A 23,083-nucleotide genomic window follows, 5' to 3' on the forward strand; every position below is an offset into this window, starting at 1 on the left:
CAGTTTAGAAAAACTACAAACATCAAAGGCAGCAGCAAAATCCTTAGGAGCTGCAATCCGTCGGACACCATATCGCCCCTCAGGAACCTCTTGGAGAGGTAAGTCCTTTCACTTCTATTCCGCATTCGGAAAGGGCAGAGGACAGCCGGTTCAAAGGGGTCCGAAGAAATTCACCCGAGGTGGACGGGGTAAAAACACAAAAGCCGCAGCAGCAGCAGGTGCCTCTTTACCCTTGGCATCTGCATCGGCCGCCTCCAAACCGCTCTGAGGACTCTCTTCTCAAAACACCAGTAGGGGGCAGGTTAACTCAACATCTGACGGAATTGTAGGCTATTACGTCAGATGCTTGGGAATTGGAGGCAGTTGCCCAAGGTTACTGCCTGCCTTTTCTACGCATACCTCAGAGTCATCCATAGGGGAACAGCTCTCTCAGAGTTCCAGATCCGCTCCTCTTGCAGGAAATTGTAGACCTGCTAGAGAAAGGTGCCATGGAACCGGTACCTGTAGCGGAGAGGAACAAGGGCTGGTACTCCCCCCTACTTTCTCATACCGAAGAAAGACGGAGGACTGAGACCTATCTTGGACTTACAAGAATTGAACAAGTTCCTCAGGAAGGACAAGTTCAAGATGGTAACTCTCTCTGATCCTCCAAGCCCTCCAGCTCCAGGACTGGCTGGTATCTCTGGACCTCGAGGATGCTTATTTCCATGTGCCAATCCATCTCAAACACAGGAAATGCCTGAGGTTCACAATTGGCGGCTCTCATTATCAATTTCAAGTTCTGCCATTTGGGCTGACCTCCGCCCCGAGGGTCTTCACCAAGCTAATGTCGGTAGTGGCTGCAAGTCTAAGGAGGGAAGGGATCCACGTCTACCCCTACCTGGACGATTGGTTGATCAGAGCTGTATCTCCGGAACAAGCTCAGATCCAGCTAGATTATGTCTGCCACTTCCTTCACAAACTGGGCCTCTCCCTCAATTTAAAGAAGTCACAGATGATACCATCACAGAGACTCCAGTTCATTGGAGCGGTCCTGGACACTTCCCTGGGAAAAGCCTCGCCACCAGAGGTGGGGGCTCAAGATATTCTGCAGATGGTCACCAAGTTTCAAAATGCCCAACGTCTCCCAGTCTTCAACTTTTTGAGGTTGCTAGGCCTCATGGCATCCTGCATCTTCCTTGTGCCAGAGGCTCGCCTGAGAATGAGATCTCTTCAGTGAGCTCTGAGAATTCAGTGGTTGCAATTCTCAGGGAGAATGACAGACCTCCTTCAGATTCCAGACAAGGTGGCTCAAGACCTTCAGTGGTGGGCCTGCCAGGAAAACATCTTGAAGGGGGAACTGTTTTGGCAACCATGGCCGGAGGTAACAGTAGTCACAGATGCCTCACGGGGTGGGGAGCCCATACCAACGACTTGACCATCAGTGGTCGTTGGTCTCCATCGGAGTCCAGACTACATATCAACCTGTTAGAGCTGAGAGCAATCAGACTAGTGCTGAAGGCTTTTCTGCCATATGCACAGGGCAAAAATGTCCTGATAATGACGGACAACACAGTGGCCATGCACTACCTCGACAAAAGAGGAGGCGTAGGATCACTACCACTGTGAAGAGAGGCAATGCAGCTCTGGTTTTGGGCAATTCAAGAAGGAATCTCTCTATCGGAAGTCCACCTAGCTGGAGAGAAGAACTTGACGGCGGACGCTCTGAGCAGGCAGGGCACAGTCTCCCACGAGTGGGAACTAGCTCAGGAAGTCCTTCAGGAGATCTTCGCCCTTTGGGGAACCCCTCAAGTGGATCTGTTTGCCACCAGTACCAACAGAAAATGCAATCTGTTTTTGTTCAAGGGAATTTCCCCCGAGAGGAGCTCTAGGGGACGCGTTCGTAGTGGACTGGGAGTTTCCACTCCTGTACGTGTTTCCACCAGTCCCTGTCATTCCTCAAATGATGAGGAGGTTGAGAAGATTCCGGAGAACCATGATCCTAATTGCCCCAGACTGGGGCAGGAGAATGTGGTACCCGGACCTTCTGGACATGTCCATCTGCCCTCCAATTCGTCTTCCACTCAAGGAGAATCTTCTCTCACAGAAGGGAGGTCAGGTTCTCCATCCAGACATCAGAACCCTCAACCTTCACGCCTGGCTTCTGAAAGGTTGAGATACAAGGATTGGGACCTCCCTGATGACGTCAAGTGCCAGAAGGCCAGCAACATAGTCTTTATACCGCTGCCGTTGGAACAAGTTTTGCAGCTGGTATAGAGAAGAGAATATCTACCCCTTTTCATGTGGTACACCAACGGTGTTATCCTTTCTACTCTACTTGGCAAATTCAGGCCTTCAAGTTGGCACTATCAAGGGCTATCTCGCAGCGCTATCGATCTTCAAGCGCACTGCGGAGGAACCTTCGTATTTCAAATTACCCTTAGTAATACAATTTCTAAAGGGATTAACTAAAGTCTACCCTCCAAGACCTTTCCAGGTTCCTTTATGGGACTTAAATTTAGTCTTAAATTTCCTGATGGGTACTCCTTTCGAACCACTCCACTCTTGTTCGCTAAGATTTCTCACCCTTAAAACTGTCTTATTAGTGGCTTTAACATCTGCTAGAAGGGTGAGCGAATTACAAGCTATATCTTGTAAACCCCCTCATACAATTTTCCATAAAGACAAGGTTGTCCTACAGGTGAAGCCTAATTTCCTACCAAAGGTGGTTTCTGAATTCCACATCACTCAGAAAATTACCTTACCTTCATTCTATCCGCTTCCCCATCCGGGGAAAGAGGAAGAAAGGCTACATAGGCTGGACCCAAGGCGGGCTTTAAGCTTTTACATCAGCAGACTTGCTAGGATTAGACAAGCAGACCAACTGTTCGTGGGTTACTCAGGGCACAAGTTGGGACTACCGATAACAAAACAAACCATTTCCAGATGGATTATTTTGGCCATCCTGGAATGTTACAAACTGGCAGGGAAAGAGCCTCCTCAAAATCTTAGGGCTCATTCAACCAGGGGTATCGCAGCCTGCTTGGCCCTCCAAAGATGGGTTCCGGTTCGAGACATATGTGCGGCTGCCACATGGTCGTCCGCACATATCTTCACAAGATTTTACAACCTGGATTCCTCCTCCAGTCAAGAGACTAGGTTTGGTAAAGCCGTATTACATTCGGTTCATTCCTAAAAGGAAACATGGCGTTTTTACTCCCACCTCCAATTGCACATCACTGCTATGGGAGTCTGTCAAAGATAAGGAATACGTCAGAGGACACAATCCCTTCGAAGAACAAGTTCCTTCTTACCTGGTAATGTTCTTTTGATGGGATGTTCCTCCGACGTATTCCTTATCGTCCCTCCCATCCATCCCCGCAGTAATACTTCCCTTGTGGTTGCAGCTTATGCTCCTTCAAGGTCAATAACCAATTCATGTACAACATCTATTAACGTCAAAACGGAACTGAGCAACGGACGCTGCGCGAGTCTGACGCGTGGTGACGTCGGCGCCAATACGGAGGCCGTTGAGGGACATCGGCTCGAGGGACGTCGACGCGCAGCGTCCTCTACTGAAAACATTTTTCCGAGGCCAGCAAGCTGGAGATGATCTATCAAAGATAAGGAATACGTCGGAGGAACATCCCATTGAAAGAACGTTACAAGGTAAGAAGTAACTTGTTCTTCTGCTTGTAGGAGTCGTTGTGTGTCCCTAATGAAGGAGAGGGAACACTGCTAAAACCATTACAGAATGCCTAACCATGACAATACAAAAGTTACAATCTTTAACTTGTGAAAACTACCTCAGAGAATGTTCGCCTGGGCCCAACTGCGATTCCCAAAGGAGATCTGAACTCTACCCTTTACTTTCACACGCTATACAATTATATACCAATATTTAAACCCTGAAAACTATATCAAGAAGTGGTTGCATGCACCTAATTCTGATTTTCAAAGAAAGACTGAATTCGTACCTTTTATTCTGACACAGTATATTTTTCACTTGAAGAAGTTAGTTTATAATGGTTGAAAAAGAAACCCGGCATTACCCAAGCCAAGAGTCTCCCCATATTCACACTGAAACCAACCTTTCTCAGAGATCAGAAGCGATCTAAATCTACTGTGAAGTTGATAAATTATTGGCCTAAAATACACGTGTGCAAGTATTACCTGAAGCTAAGAGAGTGGCGTCAAGGCTTCTGGGTAATTAATTGGGCTGATAAATGGCAGAAAGGTGCAGATACATTTGGGGAAGGTAAACTGGCTCCTTGTAAAGACTATTTTGAAACTGACACAACCAGTAGTGCCAGAGACTGTGGAAGACAGAGAAGTGAGTCTCAAAGGCAAACCCAGATTGTTATTGGGGCAGACAGACAGAGGCAAAGAAACTGCCCCTTTTCAGGTGTTATTCAGAGGAAGAGTGCATTCTCTACTTAAAGTTGTTGAAGTACTTCAAAGTATATCTTCTCAAAGCCTGTCTAAAAGTCCAAATCACTGAAGCTGTGGTGGTATATCTGGTTGTCAGTGGATGCTATATTGTAGTAGTCCAAATAAGGAAGAGTATTGCGAGACAAAGGTGACTGTTCTCATAGTATATTAAGTAGAATTGACGTTGTAAAAGTTGAAGCAGCATCATTAGGAAGTCCTCCTGACAAATATACCATTGTGAAGTCCAAAACTGTAACCAAGAGATTACAAACTGTTAACCAAAAACTGTGCATCACTGTTGACTGTGGAGATTGCATTTCAGTTGTGGCAAGTCTTCTTGAAGGAAGGTGACAAAGCATTGTGGCTGGGATTACCATTGATGCTATTGGAGAAAGTGGAATACTTACCAAGGAAAAGAGATTTGCTTGTGGAATTTAGGATGACAAATATTTGACCAAGGATAAGAGATTTGCCTGTGAGATTTTGGTTAACAAACTTTCATCTTGGCTTTGAAATATCAAGAACTGATTTGGAACATTTCTTTCTTTTGGTTGACCACCAAAAGATACACTCTTGAATCCTGGGGCAGGGAAATCACCCAGAACATTATAAGGTTATTCAGAAACTGTGAATGTTGTTCATGTGATGTTGTACTGCCATATTTGTCCAGCATGGGGTCTGGCATGGATTCACATGCTCATGAATATTCCCTGTCGTCAGGCTGGGAATCCTCCGGTAAAGAAAAAATCAGTTTGGTTTCTGAACTGTCTTTCTACTTTTAACCAATCACTGGTCTCTGTGTCATACTGCCCTCTACCTAAGCCCCTCCTCTGGCAGCCATCTTCAGATTTTTACCGCACGTTCAAGTGTTGGGAGTCCTCGTGCTGTAGCTCTCGAGCTTTTACTGCATTTTGCGAATTTTCAAAGAGATTTCATCTCATTTTTCGGTCAATCGAGCCTCAAGCTCCACCGTTTCTACTTCCGATCAACAGGGACCCGTTTTGGATTTTTCTACGCCCCTCAAGGGCAAAATTTTCGTCGAGTTTCACTTCACGGAGGCTTCCGGAAGATCTTGAGGCCTACCCCGCGTGGACATGGCCCAGGAAAAAGGAAACACGACGCCCAGACCCAAGCTCTTCAGGCGCTGCCCTGGATGTGAACTGCAAAATGTCCTCAACTAGGATGAACATTCTCGATGTCTCTACTGCCTTCATGAAGACAAAATGTCAGAGCGGACGATGAGGGATCGCCGTACCCACCTCACCAACTGGGTGGAGGGGAATAGCCCAGCAGCGGGTGAGAAAAAGAAGTCCGAGCGGGCTTCTAAGTCCTTTGAGGGCGCTCCGGTGACGGGGGCCCAACAAAAGGCTAAGCACCGCGAGTTCGCTGGCACCAGGGGCGCCGAACGGTCGGGCTCCTCGGCTGCCTGGCAGGGCGCAATTTCACTGACACCATCAACCACGAGCCAACGCTCTGGCTCGGGGAAGAGGAAAGTGGAGAACCGAGGTAAGCTTCGGGAGAAGTCCCGGTCGATCCCGACGACAGCTGAGGGGGAGCGAGGTGGTGACCCTCCCTCCAAGGTGAAGGCCTCAAGCGCATCCAAGGTCGTTAAGGCCTTGATTCACCCTGCTAAGGCCTCTATCGAGGGTGTCGTTAAGGCCTTGATTCACCCTGCTAAGGCCTCTATCGAGGGTGTCGTGGCGGCCCTGGCGAAGCCTGTGGAGGCTACCCCAGTGGAGGCGACCTCGGGGCCTAGAGTTTCCCTGCCGCCACGCAGGGAATCCTCTTTTCAGCCCATCGATAACACCCCAGTGAAAATCCTGGTGGGAAAAGAGGGGAGGGGCCCGGAGGCCATCACGGACACGGATACAGCCTCTGAAGAGGAACTGGCTGAGGTTGGGAAGATCCTGAACAAGAAGTTTGAGGAGGTCCGGTCCCACGGGAAGGATCCCGAAGAGGCGGACGAGGAAAGCAACGGCGGTGGCGACGAGGAACACGTGGAGGCGGAGGATTCCACTACCCAACCGTCACACCCGTCGCAGCCGATGCCTGGGCCAAAAGACAACTCAGGGGTGATCTTGTTGGCAATCCAGATCGTGTGTACGGAGATGAGGACAAGGTTGCCCTTGCCACCAACTGACGACCCAGTGGCGCTTGGACCATCGGAAAGCCCTCCAAACAAGCGGAGGAGAACGCATCCACCCCCTCCTTTCCAGCCTTCTCGGCCCGCACAGCCTTCTTCCCCGTCCCCTGAGCCTAGGGATGATACGGGAACAGAGATAGCCACAAGGGGGACGGATGACAACAGTGGTGACGACGGGATGGACCTTCCATCACCACCTGCTCGAACCTCCCCGACCGACGAAATCGCCTCCTTCCACGCCATGATCGCCAGGGCTTCCGAGCTCTTCCAGCTCTGCCCTGTGGTAGAGAAGAAGGAAGGTTTCCTCTATCAACGACGCAAGGCCAAAAGGAAGACGGTCCTCTCGTTCCCGTTACTCAACAACATCTGGGACGAGGGGCTGTTGCTCCTGAAGAACCCATCCACGGCCCCTGCCAAGAGAGACCGGTACGAGAAGAAGTACCGGGTTCCGGATTCCGCCCCCATGTGCCTTAGGGCGCAGCCTACCCCGGACTCGGTTGTCTCCGCGGCGGCCAAGAAGAAAGCGTCAGGGGCGACGTCGTCAACTTCTAAATCTCCGCCGGACGGAAGAAACTGGACGCCATGGGACGATGGGTCATCTCGTCGGCGGCGACTACCATTAAAGTGGCCAACACTCTCGCGATTGTGGCCCGCTACGACAGGGAGTTATGGTTTAAGATCGCTCCCCTACTGGATTTCCTCCTGGACGACAAGAGGGCGGAGGCCCTGAAGATCCTACAGGAGGGAGAGGTGGCGTCGGACCACGCCATAACCGTGGCCCACGCCATAACGGTGGCCACGAATATTGCCGAAACCGGCTTCCGCCAGATGGGCAACAGCGTTTGCCTTCGCCGGCGTGGTTGGCTCAAGGCAACCGATTTCCACCAAGACGTGCAGACCAGGGTCCTAGACATGCCCTTTAATGGGAACAACCTGTTTGGCAAGGCAGTGTACGAGTCGCTTCAAGCCATCAAGGCCGACACGGAGACGGCTCGTGCCTTAGGCGTTCTTCAGCAACGACGGCCGCCCTTCCGGGGCTCCGGAGGCACGCAAGGTGCCTCCAAGGGATTCGGCGAGCTCCTCGACGTACCGCCAAGCGGCCCGCTCCTCGTCGCAGGAGGCCTACAGAGGGTGCGGCAAGCAAGGAGGATCCCGTTGCCAAGGAGGCCAGGGCAGCAAGGCCGTCACCAAGCAGGATTGAACCTGCCGTTGCGTCGGGCCCCCACCTGAGCACCCCGGTGGCTGTCCGGCTGGTGAACTTCGTCAGCGTGTGGGAGTCCATCGCCACCGACCGTTGGGTGCTGGATGCCCTGGCCCATGGGCACACATAGGAATTTCTAAGAAAGTGTCCCCGTATTCCAACTGTGGCCAGAAAGGAAAACCACGTCCCACAACTACTTCTGGAGGTACGAGTGATGCTAAAGAAGGGAGCCATCGAACTCATCCCAAAGAGCATCCGGAGTTTACTCGCGGTACTTCCTCGTAAGGAAAAAGACCGGCAGTTGGCGACCCATCCTGGACCTTCGTCGTCTAAACAAGTACATCAGGTCCCAGAAGTTCTGGATGGTCACCCTCCAGCACGTGCTGGGACAACTGGAGGAAGGCGATTTCCTGTCGTCGCTGGACTTGAGGACGCCTACTTTCACATCCCCATCTTGAAAAAACATCGAAAGTTTCTGCGATTCGTAGTCCAAGGACGGCACTACCAGTTCAAGGCCCTTCCCTTCTGACTTCCCTTTGGACTGAAGTCGGCGCCCAGGGTGTTCACCAAGTGCCTAGCATCATTGGCGGCGCAGCTGCGCCTACAGGGGATCCACGTCTACCCATACCTGGACGACTGGCTTATCCGGGCAGAGTCAAGGGAACTCGCCTTCGAACACACCAGGAAGACCATCTAACTACTCACGGATCTGGGATTTTCAATCAACTTCACAAAATCCCACCTGGTACCGTCACAAGTCTCCCTGTTCCTGGGAGCCAAGCTCGACACAGTGGCACGACTAGCATCTCCATCGGAGGAAAGGACGTAGGCCATCCTAGGCAAGGTGCAACGGCTGTCGAACATGGACGTGGCCAAGGTGAGGTCCGTGAAGTCCCTGCTCGGCATGATGTCCTCCTCCATTTACCTTGTGCGCCTTTGCAGACTACGGATGCGACCACAGCAGGTGTTCATCAACGCCCGTTGGATGCAAGCGACGGGCAACTTTGAAGACAGGATCTCACTCAACGAGACCTTTCGACAAGCGATCCGGTAGTGGGGCACCCGTGTGCATCTGACGGCGGGTATGTAGTTCCAGACCCCGGCCCACCAGGAGACGGTGACAACAGACGCCTCCCTGGAGGCATGGGGGGTTCACTCCGGAGATCTCCACGCAAGAGGCCTTTGGCTACCGGAGGAGAGGTCACTACACATCAACGTCCTGGAGCTCCGAGCCGTGTTCTGGGCCCTCAGGTCGTTCCTTCCGTCCCTCAAGGGCAAGGTGGTGAGGATCTTCACCAACAACACCACGACGATGTTTTACATCTGGAAGCAGGGAGGCACCAGATCCCCAGCCCTATTCAAGGACAGGGAGCTGCGCTTGTGCCACGAGTGGGAACTGCGGCAGGATCAAGTGGACCTCCTCTTCTGACGATGGGGCAATCCCCAGATCGACCTGTTCGCGACGGCGGTGACCACAAAGTGCCAGAGGTTCGCCAGCAGGTTTCCCCGGCCGGGGAGCATGGGCGATGCCTTCTCGTTCCCCTGGGACAGCCTGTTCCTGTATGCGTTCCCTCCGTTGCAGTTGCTGCTGCGCCTCATCAACCAACTGAAGCGGTCCTGGTGCAGGATGATCCTCGTCGCCGACGGACACGGATCTCCTCAGAGAAGGAAGCACCATCCTCCACCACGATCTGGCGTCGCTGAACATGCAGGCCTGGCTCCTGCAGCGCTAGAGTTTGGAGGGTACGATATCCTGGCGGACTGCAAGCAGATGCTTGCAAAGGCCAGGGCGCCCTCGACTCTCAAGTGTTATGGACACAAATGGAAGAGGTTCTCTCTCTGTTGCCGTGCACAGAAGATTAACCCTCTGCGGATTACGGCCCCTCAGGTGCTGCCGTACTTACTGTCGCTGGCCAAGGCGGGGCTGGCGCACGCCTCCATCAAGATCCATCTAGCAGCGATTTCCCGCTACTCCAGGACCCCGGGGTGATCATCTCTGGTCCCATCACCTAGTGAAGAAGTTTATGAAGGGACTGTTCCGGTCATTCCCGCCAGTGAAGGCGCGGGAGCTCAACGTGGTGCTGTCCAGGCTCATGGGGCCGTCATTCGAGCCTCTGTATTCGGCACCGTTAAAATTCCTGTCGTGGAAGACAGCGTTTCTTGTGGCCATCACCTCTGCACGACGAGTGGGAGAGATCCAGGCCCTCTCCTGTAAACCTCCATACTTGACTTTTCACGATACGAGGGTGGTGCTGAGGACGCACCCCTCCTTCATGCCCAAGGTGCCGTCGGACTTCCATTCCATCTTCCAAGCCCTTGGTGTTGGAAGAACAAGACGTTTTCTTCCTGTCACCTTCGTCGCTGGCTCAGAGGACTTTGCACTGGCTGGATGTGGCTAGAGCGCTAAAGTTCTACGTGAACCGCACGAAGAGTTTTCGGATGACATCACAGCTGTTTGTGAACTTTGGACCTGTGAACCAAGGGAAGGCCCTCTCGAAGGCTTCTATTTCCAGATGGCTCTCCTGCTGCATCATGCACTGTCACCGGTTGGCAAACCGACCGTTGCCGGGCCGTCCGAGAGCCCATTCAACCAGAGCGATCGCTGCTACCACGGCATTCCTGTCTGGTGTGCCCCTGCTCGACATCTGCAGGGCTGCTACGTGGAGGTCGACACACACCTTCACGAGATTCTACTGCGTCGACCGGAATTCCAGGGAGGAGTCCAGAGTCGGCCAGGCCGTTCTACGCAACCTGTTCGCTTAAGGTGAGCCTAGGAGGTAAGAGATGCTTAATGTTGAGTTGCTGTATTGCCACCTCCCGTGGTTGTACATGTGTGTACCGCTATGTATTCTTATATTCATGAGCATGTGAATCCATGCAAGACCCCATGCTGGAGAAGGAACAAGTTACTTACCTGTAACTGTTGTTCTCCAGCATGGGTCTGGCATGGATTCACGTGCGAACCCTTCCTCCTACCCCTCTGCGGCTCTTCACTTGGTCCTTCTGCCACTTTACCTGTTACCAAATGGCTACCAGAGCAGGGGCTTAGGTAGAGGGCAGTCATTGGCTGGGGGCAGTATGACCCAGAGACCAGTGATTGGTTACTAGTAGAAAGACAGTTAAGAAACAAAACTGAAACTGATTTTTTTCTTTACCGAGGATTCCCAGCCTGACGACGGGGAATATTCATGAGCATGTGAATCCATGCCAGACCCATGCTGGAGAACAACAGTTACAGGTAAGTAACTTGTTCCATTTTATCTGAATATTTGTTGCTTAGTGTGAGGGCCAGTTATCCTGTATTAGAGTGTTTTCCCTTAACTTTGGTTAGGAAGGAAAATCCTCAGCACAGCAGGGATAGTGAGGCGTTTCTGATGAAATTCTTTCAAAATAAAATGGCATACTATAACAAATCATCAAACTGTTGTCCGCCTCACATTACTGACCCCTGTAAGGAAGGCATGACAGGAACAGTAAGACAGACACATGCAACCACAGTTCAAGGGTGTTTATTGAATTTCAAATAAGGGTGAGATAAAGGCCTATCTAAACCTAAATCTACAGATGGGAGCAAGCTATGACTATCAAATAATAACACAGTCCTAGTGGTGTCTTTGTCAAAATAAAAGGGCCTATACTAAAAAAACTATTGCCAATCCTTACCGCTAAATACAATTAGTATGGGAAATATTGTTATGAAAAAGGATGTTAGGTTTTCAGGCCGCTGACCAGCTTTACCCACATTTTTAGTACGGGATAAGGCGGTTCACTCAAACTCTCTCTGGCTTCGTTAGCACCAGATTGCAGTTCACTTGGCAGCATCAGGACCTCCGGAATGTAAGTCTCCTTTCTTCTCAAAGTCTATTCACTCAAAGGGCCTGATGCAATCAAATATACAACAAGCTCTTATCCCCTTTTAGATTTCTACAAATATTCACATCGGGTGATTCAATATCTACCCGGATCGCCCTCAACCGGGCTCAGATCCCTTTAGCATACAGTTACACACAGGCTTGCGTCCCTCTGTCGGGCTCAAGCCTGTCTTTCACCTTTTACTTTTTACACAATGTTCATAGGTTCTTCCTTTTTGGGGTCACTCACGGTTTGCCCCAGATGCCCCTCTGCCAGGGTCAGACCCCTTTTACACCATTAGTCTCCCTCAGCCGGGCTTGGACCAATATATACAAGTATCAAAGACTTTCGAATGTGCACAGGTTTTGGCTTGACCCGTTGCAGGACCACTTTGATTTCACAATAATACTCTTCCCTTAATGTTTCACCCTTCCGGATAGACACCTGACAGACCTTCGAATGAGCACCCACGTGATGCCAGACCACTCGGTCTACGGTATCGCATTTTAGCTTCAAAGTTCATTCACTCATCTGCTGTCTTAATGTTCTTCACACCATTTTGGTACTTGCAACCTTGATTTCCACATAGACCGGTCTGGCATCAGTCTCCCCGACTCACGAGCTGTGCTGTGTTGTAGGAGCCAAGGACAGTACCACGGCGGCAACTGCTTCTCCTCGCCTTGACTATCGGCGCGAGGGCAACCCGGGTACCTCAGACACACAATGCAGGATTCTTTAGCTTCAATTCCGGGTCTTACGCTTTCCTCTTTTGAAGGCTCACGGAAGATTCGGTTTGTCATTGAAAAGGCCAAGGGTATTTCCCTCCTTGCAATCCTCTTCGGGTCTTGCCGTCTTACACCTTGTATTAAACTGCCATCTTTGAACTGCTGCTTCCTCGTGTGCTTTGCCTTGCTCAGAGTGTGCTTTCGTGTCCGGTGTGTGTAATGATCAGTAATTGCCTGACCTTGCCCAACCATTGTATTGGGACATGTCATGTATACTGCTCTGGTGTTAGTCCGTTTTCTCTCATGGTAAAATGTCCACGAGAAAGTTTTTGTGTCGGGAAGGGGGCTGAGTTCCTAAATATCCTACCGGGTAGGATGGGGTAAAGGTGTTAGAGGGAAGGGGATACCGCGTCTCGCTGTCCAGTGACCCACTTCCACTCCCCGTAGACCGCCCCCCCCAATCCACGTGATCCTCCTGCACTGGTCCACCCCCAGGAAATGGATCCAAAACCGATGACTCTGTCCTGGCCACCTGGATGACAGATCCCTGTAGACTAGCGGGTGAGACACCTTCAGGTTTCTCACAGCCCTCACAGGAGGAACTCCAGGGAAGCCATCACAATAAACATTTCCTCACGGTCCAGGATCTTCACAGGCCACAGTGGGTGCCTTATCAAGACATCTTATGTGTATTTTATTTAAGTGATGTGATCCCTAGAGTTTAAAATATCTCTAGGTAGAAAAAAGATGTTTTAATTAATTTAAATTAGTATAGTGTACATGAACAAGGCACACTTTATTTTTCAGATAAGTTGAAAGGTTTACGTCTTCAACAATCTTGAGGTCATGGTTGTGTTTCAGTAGCATTGGGAGACTGTTTCAGAATGTTGCACCCTGAACGTAAAATGTTTTACCACCTGCCTGATTTAAATGAAATCTGTGAATTTTCAATGTATCGGCAGTAGAAGATTGAAGAGCCCTAAAATGAGTGTGATGGTTAAGAATCGATTGCTTGTGCGCATGCAGTTTTTCATCAAGTTCTTTTTGAAGCATGTGTGACAATCCTTCAGATGGTGTACCTTCTCCCCAGGGCAGAACCCATCTCCATCATGAGACTAGAGAGGTGAGGCCGCTAACCAATATTCCACCGAGGGGTGATAGCATGTCGGAGGATCTTTAGCATGTCGTAGGATCTTATAGAGCGAGGATCCTCTCCTGAGGATAGGGACACGGTACGAAGGCACAGTCCCTTAAAACCCCGGTAGGCTGACGATAGTAGCTGAACCTTATGGGTCTAAACTATCCTAAACCATATGTTATTGTGAAACATTGAACCATATTGATGTTTTAGGTACTAAGACGGAGAAGCACTTGAACGATGCATGCGACCGGGGAAAGTACTGGAACAGCTGTCAATGGAAAGGACGTTACGTCAGGGCGGGCCCTACTAAATCAGTGCATCAGAAATAAACTAAGGCAGAGGTTATGATGCTGGAAATGCATTGGAGGGACAGGTCCCTGTCCTTGTCCTGTACTCCCTTATCATGGGTGTTCTGTGTTAAATTCTGCACAGTAGTCCAGTGGGGACCCCTGCTAGTGCAGCTCTTCCTCTCTTTGGTTGTCATTAACCAAGACCCTTGGCGATACCCCTATGGCACCCATGGATGGGGGTACAACCATGTGCCCCTAGTGTATGTTTCTGGGCACCTTTGTGTTGCCCACATAGCAGGGTATGGGCTGGTGGCAGCTTCATGCTGATGTGACAGGCGCGCTGAGTATCCTCCATGTTGGGATACCCAGGCCCTGCCATAGGAATCAGTGGATACCTGATAGTAGGCAGGATGGCCCCTGGGGCCTCTTGGTTCCTATTGCCTGTTTCATTGTTTTCCCAAAGTCCTGGGAAGCCCTGACTCTGCCCCTTCCCCTGTATCTCTGTTTTGTTCTCCAAAAGCAGAAAAGAGAAAGTCACACAATAGACCACTCTTTGGGCTATTGATGAGTCATACGATCAAGTCTTTGTAGTTAGAAATCATCGAAGTGTGGTCTATGGGTACCCACCACTTTGCATAAAATATAAGCAAATCAAAGAATAAAATAAACGGAGAGAAGAGTGACATTAATCAAATATTGTGTATTATTGCACAAACAGTAATTTAAATGTATTCAAGACAACATAAAATTATAGATCAGTTACGTGGTAATTGTTATACTGACATAAAAACAACAATCCTAAGTAAGGATTTTCTTTTGAGAATAGTTTAAGGATTGGTAAATTAAAATGGAGCAATACATTTTCTTGAAAAGAACAATTGAAAAGTGAGGTCTATAGTTTCATCATAATTTTGAACCATAAAGTATAGAAAGGTGAACAGTGAGAGTCAAGCCGAGCAAGAGGAGTGGTGGCATGACATCTGGTTAACCAGAAGTATATTGTCCGTAAAATGCTTGGAAAGCGTCATACGAGTCGGCCCTATGGAAAGATGGAGATTGGGTTGTGGTGGCATGACCGCTGTCCAGACAAGTGGTCGACTGTAAATTGGTCGAAAGACAAATGGTCGACGTAATTTGGTCGAAAACCAAATGGTCGAATTTTTTATTTTATTTATATATGTATTTTTTAGGTTTTCGTTTAGGGAAAAAAGGGTTTTTTAGAAAAAAAAAGGGGTTTGGGGGGGACCCGACCAAATTATTTTGACCAAATGTCTGGTAAACGGCATGACCTGTCGTGGGTGAACTAAGCTGAAAATGCTAGCCCCACCCGTTCACACAGCCACTTACACAGACCTGAACAGTATCCAGAGAGGTGGTGGCTGGATGCTCTATACAGAGAAGGAAGGTAGAGTGCCTGGTCCTCTTCCCGACAGCCAGCTCTACTGGGCCCATTAGGCGAGCCACAATGAGAGTGGAAAAAATCGATTGACCATCACAAAAACCCAGGCCAAACTGGTGAAAACTCCCAACATCAAGTAACAGGAATTACTAAAGTCTGGGAGAGGGCCAAGGGAAACTTATGAGAGCCTTAGAGGGTTCCAATAACATCAGAAGGGTGTGAAGAACTATTAACTGAACGCGCACAAAGATTAAGATCGGTAAAGTTACCAAGCTATCCCTTACTTTGGGCGCTGGGATCAAAGTCTGTCAGTACGGCTCTGGAAAGCAGACACCCCTTGAAACGTATTAGAGGAGATACCTTCTCAAGTACAATCCAAAGAAACGGAAACCTGTCATCTGGTTTTCTGCAGCACCATTGACGAGAACACAGTTCTCAGCAGGTTAATAGTTGATCATCTAGGGCAGGTCCATCGAGCCAAACCCCAATCATCAGTCTGTTATCTATCGCTGATTGGTCAACACCAGATCCTGTCAAGAGTCTCGTCCTTTCAGTTAATGACTTTAACCTTGCCTTTCTCAAGGTAAGACAAAAATGTTGTCCTTTTCTTTTCGCTTGTAAAAAAGAACACATAATCCATTGATACCATACACCATAGAGAAAGCCATAAATAATTTGGTGATACAGTTCCCAGGCCAAATCCTCAAAAGGGTGATATGGAAAGTCAAAAGGGATTCCAGGAACGGCTTCATCGTCCCAGTGGGGGCAGAGCAAAAGAGGTGCAAATCCCAGAGATATTGAAAACCGCCATAAGGGAACTACAAACCTTGTTAAGAACTGTGAAAGACATTGGGGAACCAGCTAGGAGAAGGGAGTCATTCTCCTAGCATCACAAGAACTTTATGTAATTATTTGATTTTCTGTTGGGTTATGGAGAAACCTTTATGCAACTTTTGCTTTGAACAACCCGAGAGGTCTTTGGACGCTTTACATCAAGGAGAAGGCAGTCATTCTCTTGGATTATAAGCATTAGCTGGACTTCATGGTGTTTTGTTGTAGTGACAGGGAAAGCGTAGGAGCATTTGTGACTGTGACAGTGCCTTTTTGTTTGGACTCACACAGACTTCGTGACAAGCACCCAAGTCTATTATTGTTGTTTAGGTTGGGAAATCCCCTTAGCATTAGGGATAGATAGGTTTGGTTTTTCATTTCATTTCAGCTTGGGAGGATAGCTCAGGGGCAACGTGCTCGCCTTGGAAGCAAGACGACATGGAGCACCACAGGTTCGATCCCCGGGTCCGCTCTTAGAAACCTCTGGGTATTGAGCGCGTTATAAATAACCTATCACATCATATAAATAACCTATCATATCATTTAATAAAAGTCTATAGCAGCCACTATGGCACCACTTGGTCAGTCTCTTCATTCCGCATCGCCACAGAAGATAGTTACCTTAATGTTTTCTTGTGCTCGCACTAGATGCTAGTGATTTTATTTAAGACAGGGTAGCCAATGCATGAGAGGGAACATGCACTATAGTGCAGACAATCTTATTTTTGATGTACTGGAATTCATGATGCCCCAATAGGAATTACCTTAATCGGTATTTGAGCAGAAGCTAGCCTTCGCTATTGTAGGCAGATGATCCGGATGTAAAAAGGGCCAAATCTTTGTATAATGTCAAAGGTAATAAATTGATGAACTGATTATCTAGTTAGTGTGGACATTCATGGTCATCTGTGAGTCAACCTACTTTCCCTTATTATAAAAATGACAATTGTTTACCTTTTGATCTTATTGTTTTTGTGTGTTCTCTCTCAAAATAGGATAAGCATGCACTTTTGGATGTGACACCCAAAGCTGTAGATCTTCTGAACTATACCCAATGGTTTCCAATTGTGATCCTATTAAATCCAGACAGTAAATCGGGTGTTAAAGCCATGAGGCAGAGACTGTGCCCGTCCTCCAACAAGAGTTCACGAAAGCTTTTTGATCAGGCTAATAAGCTGAAGAAGACCTACTCACATCTCATCACAGGTAAGTCAGTGTGCGTCATGCTTGTCCAATTGATAGCTGCATGTGACCATCTGTTCAATTGCTTTACAAAAGGTCTGTGACTCAATGGAACGATTGTTTGCAACAGGGCTACATTTAGGGCCATGAGTTTTAACTAAAGTCACTGATTTAAATGTTGGTATTTTTACAAATGTATGTGCGCTGAAGGAGAAATACGTTTTTCACACTTTGTTTTTAAGTAGGCTATCACTTGAATGAATAATAACAGCCAGGGATAGCCATTCATACAGTGATTTAAAGGAAGATGTAACCCTCGTCTGCAAAACTTTTCCATCAGACTCCTTTTTGTCACTCCCTAGTTCGAGGGGATTGTGTCCTCCGATGTATTCCATATCTATTACAGGTAATCACCACAGCTGTGCTGCTTCGGAAAATGTCCTGCGTCGATGACATCGATACGCTGTCCTTGAGGGCCTCCGTCGAGCCCACGTCACTGGATGTTATAAGTAGGACGCACGTCGCCCGTAGCCTCAGTTCCTTTTTTTCCGTGAACGTGTTTGCTTCGGAGATCTCGGCGTGCCTCGGTTCTTCTGAGTTGTTCTATCGGTTCTTCAAACCCGTTTGATTGTGAAGATTTCCATGATGTCTTCCTCTTCTTCCACCACGTGGCCGGGTTCCAAGATGTCGCTGACGGACCCGCACATCGCCTGCCTCTGGTGCCTCAGTGAGGACCAGGCCACAGACGATTGTGACGAGTGCCAGTCGTTGACATCGAAGGCCTTGCGTGAGCGTAAGAAGAAGCTTTCTGTCGCTAGGGTGTTCAAGCCCCGAAAGTCGAAATCCACTGGGATTTCGACCGACGATTCGAGGGGCGACTCTCGCATCGTCGGCGTAAGTCCAGGGGGTCTCGGCCCGGAGTGGGTCCCGCCATTCCTCTGCCTCTTCGAGGCACTCACGGAAGCGCCGTCACCGGTTGCCTTCTCCATCCTCGTCCGAGGACTCCACCCGTCAGCGGGTTGCTTGTCCCAACAAGCATTCCTCTCCTGCGGAATGGGATTCATTTCGTAAGGAGATGATGGCGATTTTTCAGTCGCAGGGCTCCGTTCCGTCCGCGCCGTCGAAAGACGCCGGCAGGGAAGGTGCTAGAGCCGCCATTTGCATGCCTTCGGGCTTGAGCGGTCGGCATGATCACCGGGAACCTTCCAGGTGCTGGTCGGACAAGGTGGATCGCTCTAGCCATGCCCGCTCCAGGTCCCGGTCCCCAACGCCTGGATCGCTCTAGCCATGCCTGCTCCAGGTCCCGGTCCCCAATGCCATCGAGGCCGTCGGAGCCTGTGAGGTCTTTGAAGAAGCCATCGGCACTGAGGCTGTCGAAGGGCACGCTCGGGGCTCCGCCCTCGTGGCCTGTGTCGAAGCCATCAGCACCACGCTCGACGCCGATTCCGTCGACGCCCTCAATGCCTTTCGAGGAGGATTTCTCGGAGGTGCCCCGGAGACTGGTGGAAAACCAGAGGAAGGCTCTGGACAAGTCAAAAAACGTGGTTATGCCTTTTTCTGTGCCGTCATCCAGGGATTTATTCCAGCCTTTTGATTATATTTCTGAGGTGGATGAAGGGTCTGAGGAAGGGTTGGTTCCTGATGAGGTTCCTGGCGACCTCTTATCTGGTCATAGCCAGTTGGAAGACCTTCGTCAGTCTTTGCACAACGCCAGTGGTCTGGACACCTCTCCACAGGTGGAGTTCGGTAGGCCTGAGCCTGGCACGCTCGCCGAGACTTCGTACCGGAGGCTCATGTCGAGGGTGATGGAGTACTTGGGGTGGTCTGCGCCACCAGCGGATTTTCTGCAGGATGACCTGACAGATATCTTGGGCCAAAGTCCACCAACTGACCCGGTACTGCCATTCCAAATGGCCTTGCAAAGAAGGGTGGCAGCTGCTTGGACTGCTCCGGAGAGTCTCCCGGCAGTGAGCAAGTCTTTACCGAAAAATACCGTCCAGCCAGTACCGACCCCTGCTACTTGACCACGCACCCCACTCCGGAGAGTTTGGTGGTGCAGGCGGCTACGGCCCCAGCAAAGCAGGCATCTTTATTTATTTATTTATTTATTTATTCGTATTTGATAAGCGCACAGAATCAGCCCTGAGGAATCGTGGCGCTGGTTACAGAAATAGCGCTGGTTACAGGAATAGGGCAATTTAGTTACAGCATAGAGGCATACAAGCATACAGGTTTATACCATAACAATATTTAGCAATGTGTGCCTGTTTGGCTGTAGGTAGAGGAAATTTAGAGCGTGGGGGAGATTGTTCCAGAGTTTTGGTGCTATGTAGGGGAAACCCCGCCCTCCTGCTGTAGTCTTATTGATGCGTGGTACAGTTATTTATTCGTATTACCCTACCATCCCTCCTGATATGGACGACAAGCGCTTTGATGGCTGGGGACGAAGAAAGTGTTTTCTTCAGAGGGTATGGCATTACAGGCAGCCAACTCTGTGTGCCTTAGCACGTTTCACTCACACTCTGTGGAATTGTCTCATTGGCGGCTGAATATATTCCCGAACCGGGATGGGTTTCTTGCTCTCGTTCAGGGTGGCAAGGATGCCATGTGTGAATCCGTTCAGTCGTGTCTGGACATTGCAGACTGTGTCAGCCGGTCCATGGCGGCGAGCACCATAATGCGCAGATTTGTGTGGTTGCGGAAGTCGGGGTTTGCTCCTGATGTACAAGCTCGGCTTTTCAACATGCCCTTTGATGGTGAACATCTTTTTGGCAGCAAGGCTGACGAGAGCCTTGAGAGGTTACAGACCTCTAAAGCTGCAGCAAAGTCGTTGAGCGTTGCAGTTCGCCTACCTCCGCCTTTTCGTCCTAGGGGACAGCAATGGAGGGGAGGTTCCTTTCGATCCTACTCTTCCTTTTGTAGATCGAGAGGAGCTGCAAGTCAAAGGGGCCACCATAGGAGTACCGGAGGTGGAAAACAAGGTACTCGAGGTGCCAAGGCCGCTCGGGCAGTTGCCTCTTTACCCTCAGGCAATGCCACAGCCGCTTCAGCTTAGTCATGAGGCCATGTCCCATGGTCGCCGGTTGGGGGAAGGCTGGCACAGCATCTTGTAGAATGGCGTGCCATTACTTCAGATGTGTGGGTTCTGGAGATCATAGCCCACGGCTACTGTCTTGCTTTCTGGCAGCGGCCTCAAGACAATCCACCAGGGAATCTCTCTTTGAAGAGTCTGGATCCGCTCCTTGCGCAGGAAATCAAATCCCTGCTGGAGAAAGCCACCATAGAACTGGTGCCTGTAGCTGAGAGGAACAAGGGATGGTATTCCCCTTATTTTTTGATTTCGAAAAAAGACAGGGGATTGAGACCCATCATGGACTTGCATGGTTTGAACAAGCTCCTCAGGAAGGACAAGTTCAAGATGGTTACTCTCTCTCAAGTCCTCCAGGCCCTTCAACTTCAGGACTGGTTGGTGTCTCTCGACCTCAAGGACGCTTACTTTCATGTGCCGATTCATCCTAAGCACAAGAAGTACCTGAGGTTCGCGGTTGGCGACTCGCACTTTCAGTTTCGAGTCCTGCCGTTCGGATTGACCTCCGCCCGAGGGTTTTCACCAAGCTCATGGTGGTGTTGGCAGCGTATCTCAGGAAAGGGGGGATTCACGTCTACCCCTACCTGGACGATTGGTTGATCAGGGCACGCTCTCCCGAGCAAATCCTGGATCATCCTTCGTTCACCTGCCACTCCCTTCACAGGCTGGGCTTCTCCCTCAATTTAAAGAAGTCCCACTTGACGCCAACCCAGCATCTCCAGTACATCAGAGCAGTGCTCGACACATCCCTGGGGCAGTGTTTCCCTCCCCAGGTGAGGGCTCATCACATTCTGCATATGGTGCACAAGTTTCAACATGCCCAGAGTCTCCCGGCGTTCGAGTTCGTGAGGTTGCTTGGCCTCATGGCATCCTGCATTCTTCTGGTGCCAGAGGCCAGGCTGCGGATGAGATATCTGCAGTGGGCTCTCAAGATGCAGTGGTCACAATCCTCCGGCAGGATGTCGGATCCTGTTCAGGTGCCGCTCTCGGGCGCCCAGGATCTTCTGTGGTGGGCCATCGAAGGCAATCTGATTTTGGCTACCCTGGCCGGAGGTGACGATCGTGACGGACGCATCCCTCAGGGGATGGGGAGCTCATGCCAACGAGTTAACAGTCAGCGGTCGTTGGTCCCCGTCGGAGTCCAGACTCCATATAAAGCTGTTGGAGCTGAGGGCCGTCAGGATTGCCCTGAAGGCTTTTCTGCCAACTGTGCGAGGGAAGAATGTCCTGATTCTGACGGACAACACAGTGGCCATTCACTACCTCAACAAAAAGGGGGGCAGGGTCACTTCCTCTGTACAGGGAGGCGATGCAGCTCTGGTTCTGGGCCATCCAGCAGGAAATTCCGATCTCGGCAGTTCATCTGGCCGGAGACGAAAACGAGATGGTGGACGCTCTGAGCAGGCATAGCGCGACCTCTCACGAGTGGGAGCTGGCTCAGGAGATTCCACAAGTGGAGCTCTTCGCCTCCCGTGTCAACCGGAAGTGCGAAAGGTTCTGCTCATGGGAATTTCCTCCAAGAGGAGCCTTAGGGGACACGTTTGTGGTGGAGTGGTCCTTCCCACTGCTGTACGCGTTTCCTCCAGTCCCGTCATCCCGCAAGTGCTGCGGAGGTTACAGAGGTTCGGTTCCCGGATGATCCTCATTGCTCCGGCATGGGCCCGGAGAACGTGGCACCCGGACCTTCTCGACTTGTCCATCTGCCCTCCACGCCGTCTTCCCAACCGAGACAATCTGCTCTCACGGGAGGGGAGTCGGCTTCTCCATCCAGAGGTCAGATCCCTCAACCTTCATATTTGGCTTCTGAAAGGTTGAGGTATAAGGATTGGGACCTCCCTGAAGACGTGATGGAGGTGTTGCTTTCGGCCAGACGGCCTGCAACAAAGTCCCTGTACCGTTGCCGTTGCCGAAAGTTCTGCAACTGGTGCAGGGATCAGAATGTGGATCCTTTTTCATGTGACATTCCTGTGGTTCTGTCTTTTTTGCTTTCCTTAGCCCACAAGGGCCTGCAAGTGGGTACCATTAAAGGTTACCTGGCGGCGCTGTCCATATTTAAGCGCTCATCTGAGGAGTGTTCTTATTTTAAGATTCCTTTAATTTCTCAGTTTCTGAAAGGGCTCACTAATGTGACCTTTCCAGGTGCCAGGTTGGGGTTTGAACCTGGTTCTAAAATTCCTCATGGGTGCTCCATTTGAGCCTTTACATTCTTGTCCTTTAAGGCTGTTGACCCTTAAAACTGTATTTTTAGTTGCGGTTACTTCCGCTCGCAGAGTGAGTGAGTTGTAGGCACTTTCTGTTAAGCCACCCTTCACGGTGTTTCAGAAGGACAGGGTTGTCCTTAGGGTTCGTCCTTCATTTCTTCCGAAAGTTGTGTCGGAATTTCATTTAAGCCAGAAGGTCATTCTTCCAGCGTTCTATCCTCCTCCACATTCTGGTAAGGAAGAGGAGAGGCTTCATAGGTTGTATCCTAGGAGAGCTTTAAGTTTCTACATTTCACGCATGTCCCGGGTCAGAGTGGACGATCAGCTCTTTATAGGATACGCTGGAAGGCGTTTGGGACAAGCTGTGACTAAGCAGACTTTGTCTAGATGGATTATCTTGGCAATTTCTGAATGTTACTGCTTGGTGGGTAAGGACCCTCCAGTAGGCTTACGGGCCCATTCTACTAGGGGTGTGGCTGCCTCTACTGCTCTGCAGAGGGGTGTTCTCATTCGTAACATTTGTGAAGCAGCCACATGGGCTTCGGTCCATACGTTTGTAAGACACTACTCCCTAGATTCTATCCATGGGCAGGATCTGGCCTTTGGCAAGGCGGTCCTTT

The 23,083-nt window shown here is 50.0% G+C and overlaps 1 protein-coding gene across 7 annotated transcripts in view; it reads left to right on the plus strand.

Moving 5' to 3' along the window:
• Window positions 1–23,083, plus strand: part of LOC138510254 (tight junction protein ZO-2-like) — a 1,104,514-nt gene that overhangs the window by 939,895 nt on the left and 141,536 nt on the right. For all 7 annotated transcript variants that reach the window (XM_069625778.1, XM_069625777.1, XM_069625773.1 and 4 more), the window contains one exon: window positions 16,988–17,198. In XM_069625778.1, coding sequence (XP_069481879.1) covers window positions 16,988–17,198 — 211 coding nt within the window. The remainder of the gene's footprint in view (window positions 1–16,987; window positions 17,199–23,083) is intronic.

The sequence above is a fragment of the Ambystoma mexicanum genome, chromosome 6p (assembly GCF_040938575.1).
Source record: "Ambystoma mexicanum isolate Mex_15411 chromosome 6p, UKY_AmexF1_1, whole genome shotgun sequence".
In the NCBI taxonomy this organism is placed as follows: Eukaryota; Metazoa; Chordata; class Amphibia; order Caudata; family Ambystomatidae; genus Ambystoma; species Ambystoma mexicanum.